At 34.5% G+C, this 8,953-nt stretch overlaps 1 protein-coding gene across 1 annotated transcript in view; it reads right to left on the minus strand.

The window, feature by feature from the left end:
* LOC110092369 overlaps nt 1–3,967 on the minus strand; it is a 10,362-nt gene extending 6,395 nt beyond the window's left edge. The window contains exon 1 of the mRNA XM_028695267.1: nt 3,839–3,967. Within this exon, the coding sequence (XP_028551100.1) occupies nt 3,839–3,848 (10 nt within the window). The 5' untranslated portion in view covers nt 3,849–3,967. The remainder of the gene's footprint in view (nt 1–3,838) is intronic.
* Nucleotides 3,968–8,953: the final 4,986 nt, after the last annotated feature.

The raw sequence follows: 8,953 nt of genomic DNA on the forward strand, positions 1-8,953 counted from the left end.
CAAAAGAGGAGGGGTTATAAATAATCAATGTTACAATAAAGAAATAAAAGACACAAGTGCCCCTAAGGGTTACAAACAGCGAATCCCTCAAGTGAGGGTAAAAACGGGAAATTGCGATAATAAATCAATTACACAAATAACAATAAACCTAACACAAATGATAGCTCAAAAATAAATTGGTGTGATAGTGGCCATAGATCGTCAGCCCCTTCTCTGGTAGACTTTTCATGGTCGGATGTCCTCATCAGTAAGGTTGGTTAGCTGCCTTGTAAAGTAGGGTCAAAACACTTGCAACACTAAATAGGACTTAATGCCAAAGAAGAAATCAATAGTTTGTTCACAACTTTCACTTAACTTCGATTCAAGAATCTCTCAAAAGTAACAAATACAAAATATGATATAAAGACAATCAGAAAGAAGATAAACTACCAGAAATCCTTGAAGGTAAGCCCTTTAGTTCTTATAACCAAGTTATGTGCATTCTGTCCAAATTTAGACTTAACAGTTCCATTTGAAAGTAGTTTGAACTCAAAGCAATTAAAATTTTATTAAATACATCCGATAAGGATATTTATTTCTACTCTTGAGATCCTCCTAATTTATTGATCTTAACCAAATTAGAAATTCAAGTTTTGGTCGCAATGCTGGTAATTTGTGGCCAGATTGTGTTAATCAATGCTTAATTCTGATGATGGTTAGAAGACGAGCACTGATTGAAAATTTAAGAACAAAGATAATCAACGATGATGAAAATCTTGAGTGAGATCTTATGGATCCGCTCCTTTTTTACTCTTCTTTTTGTTGAATTCTTCTCTGAGAACTGAACGAATTGAAGAGAGTTGTTTTGAGAAAGGAAGAAGGCAGAGAAGTCAAAAGTTTGTTATTACGATTTCATAACAAAGATAATCAAAGATGATGAAAATCTTGAGTGAGATCTTATGGATCCGCTCCTTTTTTACTCTTCTTTTTCTTGAATTCTTCTCTGAGAACTGAACGAATTGAAGAGAGTTGTTTTGAGAAAGGAAGAAGGCAGAGAGGTCAAAAGTTTGTTATTACGATTTCATAACAAACCCTAATAGTAACATCAAGTTTTATAATAAATCCTGGATGTATTGTCAGGGTTTAAAAAAAAACCCTAGCAAAAGGCTAAAGTTGATAGTCCTTGTTTGTGAAATATTGTATTCTGTTGTTCGAATTCATGAACTTTGAAACCAGTACTTCATTGCACAAAGATCAACCTAATGTGGGAAAAATAAGCGTAATTCATGAGTTAGCTTAATTTGGGCTCAATATGGATTGAAATCTTGAATCTAGGCATGAGTTTGGATTATGGGTTTGCAATTTTCTACCATGTTAGTTCTTCCATAATACAAGTTTCAACACGTAATAGGTTTCAAATCATGCAAAGAAATGCGTGTCTAAAACCAAAATCATGTAACTTGTTCTATTGCTCGATTAATCTCCTCGTAGCACGAGAAGAAATAACTGATTAGAATTTTCAATCAAAAGACTTTGTATATACTCAGAGTTCTCACCATTTTTCAATAAAAACAAATAAAAAATTTGTAGTAATTAGTCACTCAATGCCGAGAAGCCCTTAAGGAGCATATATGCAAGTCACCCAAGGAGAGCTGCAAGAAATGGGCTGAGGATCAGCATAAGTCACGATAGTAACAATAGCCAAAGATTGAGGCTTCGTTTGGGACAGTTTTCTTCTTGTTTTCTAAAACAGCTTTCCAGTACACAAATTTCTTGAATTTGAAAATTTTGTACTAGAAAGCTGTTTTAAAAAACAGTACGAAAACTGTTCCAAACGAAGCATGAATCATGACAAAGTTGCAAATGATGTAAAGAAGAATCCTCATAATAGAGTGATGACGATCTAGTGTGTAGTCTCAAGAGCAGCAACAAACAACAGCTAAAAATGGGAAATATAGGAACAGAAAGTCCTGTACTAATAGGGTATGCATTAATTTGATAGGCTTAAGAAAATGTTGACATTAATAGTCATTCAATATTTGTCAGGCAAATCTAGGTGTATACTTCCGAAATAGAAATTCATGAATCATCACATGTAGACCTATCTTAACACTTCATAAAATGTCTTTAGTATCCACCATCAATAGTAGATATGATTTTATTTTCAATAATAGCTTCAAATGCTTAAGGATTTTCTTTTAAAATATTAATAACATGTGATATAATCTTAGGAGAGTATTCAAAGCTCTGTATAGAGCCTCATGCAATATTTTTGATAAATTGTAGCGTAATTTATCATTAATTTCTTGCTTGAGACTTTCAGTGAAATAAATAATAATAACAAAATAATTTTGAGGTAAATAGTATTTGGCCACACGACCTTTAAAGCTTATAATATTCAAATACACCATAATCATGTTGTTTATAATTCTTATATTGATCATATAAATAGTTCCTGTATTCAATGAATAACAAATATTATTCTCAAGTTTATTTTTCTTACTAGACCATGTAGATTTAGCAACAATATGTTAGACATCTCTAGCCGGTTCAGACGGGACTGGATCATGCATAACAGAGGTGGAAATCTTCCTCCTTCTGTGCGAGCCATTCGCACTGCCCACGGATTGCTGACCGGTCAAAGCTGTGGGACCCCTCCTTGCCATGTAATTCAATAGGTTGCAAATCTCATTTACCAAAAAAGGTATAAATGAGAAAAAACATTTATCATCACGTTTAAATATTCACTAAGATTCAAGTAAGTAGGCAAAAATGAGATCTTGTTATGGATATCTTAATCTATAAGACGGATATTTTTACTGACTTACTATTATCCTTAATTATTAGATTTAAACGAGAATTTGACTTTTAATAGGACACAATGGAGAAAAAAGATTCATGTAGCCGACCCCACGTAGTGTGATAAAGACTTGATGTTGTTGTACTATTATCCTTAATTGTCTTTATATTTTTACATTGTAATATGACAATTCATTGTAATTGTCGCTTGTGTACTCATTTCATTATCTAGTTATAATATTTTGCTTAAAAAAAGCATACATCTGCAACTCTATTCTAGCAGGATTTTTTTATGGTACTTTTCTAAAGTCAAACAAGCACAGCATGAAAACTTGTATTTCTAGAGTTTACTTTTTCCATGCTACAAATTAATTAGAAAGCATGAAACCTTTTATTTCTAGTATTTAATTTTTCCATGCTACAAGTTAATTAGAAAGTCAGAACACCACATCAAAATCCATCTATTCAACAACTCTAAAACTCACTATTTGGTCCCTCAGAATAAACTAAAATCTTTTCCACACCAACTGCTTTAAGTTCTTAAAATAAGGGAATGTAAAATTCTGAATCATAGATGCAAGCTACTACATTCTCCCACTACAAAACACTCTAGCTTAAGGAGACATGATTTACCCAACTTTAAAGGCTTCAAGATAAGCAAGGATAATGAAGAACAATGATGTCCGGTCAAAAGCATGTTCCAAGATTTATAGTTCCTCTGCGATAGGTTTACAAAGAAACACATTTCTAGATCAAAAGGTTGAACATTGATGAAAAAATTATACCAAAAGAGAGTTTGACAGCTCCTACCACGAACAAAGAAACTGTGATACTATATTAAAAATATTAGCTGCCTCTTGTAGAAACACTGTATATCCTAGCCTACCAAGAATTTTAAAACTTGTGGAATCCTATCCCTTGCACTTGCTTTTGATTTCGCAAGTCAATGTTGAAAAGCTACAGGAGAAAATATTTTATTGTAATTATCAGTAAAAGTATGGAATAAATAAACGAATGATGTTATAAGGAAATTAAAAAAAAAACTTGAAAGTAAATATACCTTCTGGCATGGTATCTATGAGGCTTTTAGAACCTCCAATATGTTTGCAACTCTTTTTTTCTAACAAAGCTATGCATCTTCAGAATTCTGAATCTGAAGAGTCCTCGGAGGAATGTAGATGCATCTTCTCCAGAGGCCGGCCTTTTCATTCTGTGATTGTTCCCTGAAGAATAAACACAAAAAAGGGCTTACATAAATTAAGATGTGTCACATCATGTATTCGAAAACGCCTAAAAAGTTGGTAAAGATAATATGAACCAAACAATGTATGGACTAACTTATAAAGCACATGTCAAAATACTCCTGTAAATACTACTAAACGATCAATAAATATTAAGAGCATCAAATTTTTTTCATTATGAGGTCACGAGTTCAAGTTATGAAATAGCCTTCTATTTGTAATGCATCTTCCATAATTTTTCCATGTGTGTATAGAGATTCAATTGTTCTTTTAAGTAGAAAAACAAAAAGCACTCCCAACAGATTCAACCTTTAGGATAAATTATAAGATAAAAACTAGCTGATGTTAATAATTATTATTATATTTTTTATGAATGTATGGCCTATGATCAAGCAATATAAAAAGATGAATGATATAAAATATTTTTCATAAAAAATATCAATTAGTTTTTTAATATTGCTTAAATCAAAATCATTGAATTGTGCTAAATCACCTCAAGTCTATCATATTTTATCCTGGGCCTTTGATATTAATTTTATCTAGTCATCTAATCAGTTTATCTTCTACTCTTAATTGTGTATGCTCGAACTCCAGATATTTTTCTATTATATTTTCTACAATTAAAATTAAGCTTACGAGAAGATCCTATCTTATATATATATATATAATACACACACACACACAAAGTTTTTTGGTTATTGTCATATTGAGTTATTGATCTCCAATTTATGTTTTTTTTAGAGTACATTGGGACAAATATTAAAACTTATTTGCATATATTTTATTATTGATCAAGCATAGGTGTAAATTGGTCTTGTGCTAGAATTGGTGCTAAAATGTTATTTTTGAAGATTCAAATAACTAGCTTTAGATTTAATATTCACTTATGCAATTAAAAAAATGGTCATTATGTCTGAGAAGCCACCAATAGTGGTCCTAAGCTCAATTGAGAATGATTCAAAGTTGATGTCAGGTCGATCGTCAAGCATTGAGCTTATGAAAAAATTATGAAATGAGTTCAAATTGAAATTTTCTTGTTTAGGGAATTCCTTGGAAGTGCAATGCGACGATGCAACCTGATTATAGTAACAAGTGTTTGTTTTAATATCACTTTGTAACTGAGATGCCAGTGGAGAAAAGTGGCAAGGATGCTACTTGCAAGTGATGCACCACTACTTAATCTAATTTTACTGAAACATGGGCCAGGGTATATTGTCTAAAACTAAGATTAGATCAACTACATTGAATTTGGGTAGTCAAAATGGAAAAGAGAGTTAATTGAGATATTGACAAGGATTAGAAAATGAATAAATATTAATAGTTTGCAAGAATTAAATGTAAAAGGGAAGAGAACTAAGGACATTGAGAACTTTATAAGTATTTTATGTTGGAAAGGCTGAAAATAGGAATGTGGCAGGGATGGATTGGAAAGAGAATTAAATATAAAATTATTGAGGTGAATATGGTTAGTGATAACTAGGGGTGAGAATTATTTGGTTAAACCGTAAGAACTTAACCAAACCTATCTTATTTGATTGGTTCAATTCAATTATTAAAGTATTCATTTGGTTATTGGTTGTAATTTTGACTTTTTCTATTGGTTTTTAGTCGGTTTTTATTTTATATAATTGATCTTATGCTAACTTATTCAAATATTAAATAATAACATCAATGAATTATTAATAAATAATTGAAAATAAATGATTGATTTGAAGATCAAAGTGAATATTATTTATTTCAAATGGAAAAATTATAAATTTAGTTACATGGTATTCCTCTTACTACATATTAATTAAACTAATGATAATTAGATTTATTGTTAAAATTAATTATATTTTGGTTCATCTATAACTGAACTGAACTGAACTTAGGACCACTATTAAAGATTAGAGAGAGTCGCCATAGATGGTTTGGTCACATAAAACGTCGGTCTTTTGATGACCCGGTTAGGAGAGTAGATGTATTTGATTTAGCCTATGTTAAGAAAGGTAGACATAGACCTAAAAAGACTTGGTTGTAAAATATTAGAAATGACATATTTTTTATTAGATTAAAGTGAGAATTTGACTCTTAATAGGACACGATGGAGAAAAAATATACATTTAGCCAACCACACGTAGTGGGATAAAGGCATGTTGTTGTTGTTTTTGTTGTATAAATGAACTGAACTGATTGAACTTAATTCTTACTCAGTTCAATTCAATTTGAAAACTACTTTGGTCGGTTCAGTTTACCAAATTTTAGATCCAAAACCAATTGATTTAGCTAATTTGTAAACCAAGCAGATCAAACCAACCAAATGTGCATTTGATCTTTATTTCCTAGCAAAAATGTGTGTAGCTCTCCTGCAGAACTCAGAGAGATAAATGAAGAATCGGGATTCATAAAGCCAACCCCAAATAGCTGGCATAAAGTTAAATGAGCGTTACAACTTTTGACAATGGAATTGTTAAATCTTATCTAGTTTTCTTAGATATATTCACTTTACATCAGTTGCACATAGTAAAATAAGAAATATAGAGTTTTTATATGTAAATGTGTTTACAAAAATAGATATTTGCTCACACACAAACCATATAGGTTAAAGAGAGCATAATGCAAGTTGAATTATTATCTCAACCAAAAGCCCGACTTGAACCACCAGGAAGAAAAAAAAAATCTTCAATTTTCTAGATGAGCAGGAAAACTAAAATTAAGAAAGTAACAAGAAAAAAAGACAAGATTTTAACATACGAAAGAAATTAGTAAGAAGTTCAAAAATGAATACCGATGAAACGAAACCCTAAAATTGAAATTATCCCAGATCGCCAAATGCCCCTCGAAGACACTGCAGCACCGTTTTTTAACGATTCCCGGTACTTAGATTCGTAAGGTTGAAGACGAACGCGATCCCTCGCGAGCTTACTTCTCTTCCCTGGCTTCTTTCGTCGTTCACAAGCTCGTTCGGGAATTAGATAGCAAAAAACTAAAATTTGCATCTATGGATTTTTCTTTTATCGCTTCAAAATAGTTTGGTTTATTTTAAGCAGAATATAAATATTAAAAATAATTCAAATATATATTATTATTATTAAATAAATTCAATAATTTTGATATTAAGCTGCTTTCAAATTTATGATGAAAATCCTGAGCCAATAATTTTTTTTATATAGGGTCCATCCACAAGAAATCAAAAAACATATTAGATTGCTCGGTGTGTTCGGTTCAACATTAAACTCGTAAAATGCGGATTCCATCAACCAAAATAACCAACTTCGCATTCAATTGATGAACCGACAATTCGTCGCTAATTATAAGAAATCGTCCAATTCAATGGAAGATCATGTAAAAATTATTGTCCGACAATGAAGTTCGGAAGGACCTTAGTAGGTGACGGAGGTTGGAAGAATCGTAATCAACAGGAGATAAGGGTCAGAAAGACTCTTTTCTGGCGATAGAGGTTGGAAGGACCGTAGCAGGTGACGAATGTTGGAAAGATCATGGTCGGAAAGAGACTGAGGTCAGAAAGACCGTAGTAGTAGGGCGGTACTCCGGTAGAACTATGGGCATTAAGTGGTGGTTCGACAGAAGTTAGGGCCTCAAGTGGTGGTCCAGTAGAAGTCGAGCATCAGGTGGTGGTCTGGAAGAAGTCTAGGCCTCAGGTGGTGGTTTGGTAGAACTCTTGGCATCAGGTGGTGGTCCAGAAGAACTCCGGGCATTAGGTGGTGGTCTGACAAAACTCCAAGCATCAGGTGATGGTCTGGAAGAACTCCAGGAGTTAGGTGGTGATCCGACAAAACTCCAAGCATCAGGTGGTAGTCTAGTAGAACCTCGGGCATTAGGTGGTGATCGGGCAGAAGTCTGGGTCTCACGTGGTGGTCAGATAGAAGTCTGGGCCTCAGGTGGTGGTCCGGCAGAAGTCCGAGCATCAGGTGGTGGTCCGGCAAAACTCCTAATGTCAGGTGGTGGTCTGGCAAAACTTTGGGCCTCAGGTAGTGGTCTGGCAGATGTCCTAGCCTTAGGTGGTGGTTTGACAGAACTTTAGGTGTTAGGTGCTTGTCCGAAAAAACTCTGAGCATCAGGTGGTGGTCCGAAAGAACTCCGAGAGTCAGGTGGTGGTTCGACAGAACTTCGATCTTCATGTGGTGGTCTTGCAGAAGTTTGGGCCTTATATGGTAGTTTGGCAGAAGTTCGAGCCTCATGTGGTGGTCCGGAAGAAGTTCAGGCCTTAGGTGGTGGTCAAGTAGAATTTTTGGCCTCATGTGGTGGTTCTGTAGAAGTCTGGGCCTCAAGTGATGGTTCGATAGAAATCCGAGCATCACGTGGTGGTCCGGCAGAACTCTGGGCGTCAGGTGGTGGTCTGAAAGAACTTCGGGCGTCAGGTGGTAGTCTGGAAGAAGTCCGGGCCTCAGGTGGTGGTCCGGTAGAACTCTAAGCGTCAGGTGGTGGTCCGGAATAACTCTGAGTGTCAGGTGGTGGTCCGAAAGAACTCCGGGTGGTGGTCGAGGAGGCAAGGAAGCAAGAACGATCTCCGGCCTCTCTCCGTTTTCCTTAAGCTTAGGGGTTCCTTTTCCAAAGGAAGGGTCTATATTTATAGATTTCATGGAGTGGAATGGCCCATAAATAGGAGGAAGATCAAGGGTAAGTGGAGAGTGGTTTGAATGGACGGCCGATGTTGAATCCCTTGATCGTGGACCGTTTGATGGACATTTGAATTTCTTAGTGATATCATAATTTAGCGATCTTAGGCTCGTTGGATTTGTCTCGTCGAGTCGCTTGATTTGACTATAAGTATGTCACGTTTGGAAACCGTTTGGTAATTCAAATTATAGTTTGAACCTTCCAAATGTGCTTCGGGTGTTTGATTTGGTCCCATTTGGGCTCGGATTGAGTCGAATTTGGTGTCGTTGGGTTCGTTTCCAAGACGTTCAGTTCGGCTGAGGTTTGCTGAAATT

This window comes from Dendrobium catenatum, unplaced genomic scaffold (assembly GCF_001605985.2).
Source record: "Dendrobium catenatum unplaced genomic scaffold, ASM160598v2 fragScaff_scaffold_621, whole genome shotgun sequence".
Lineage (NCBI taxonomy): Eukaryota > Viridiplantae > Streptophyta > Magnoliopsida > Asparagales > Orchidaceae > Dendrobium > Dendrobium catenatum.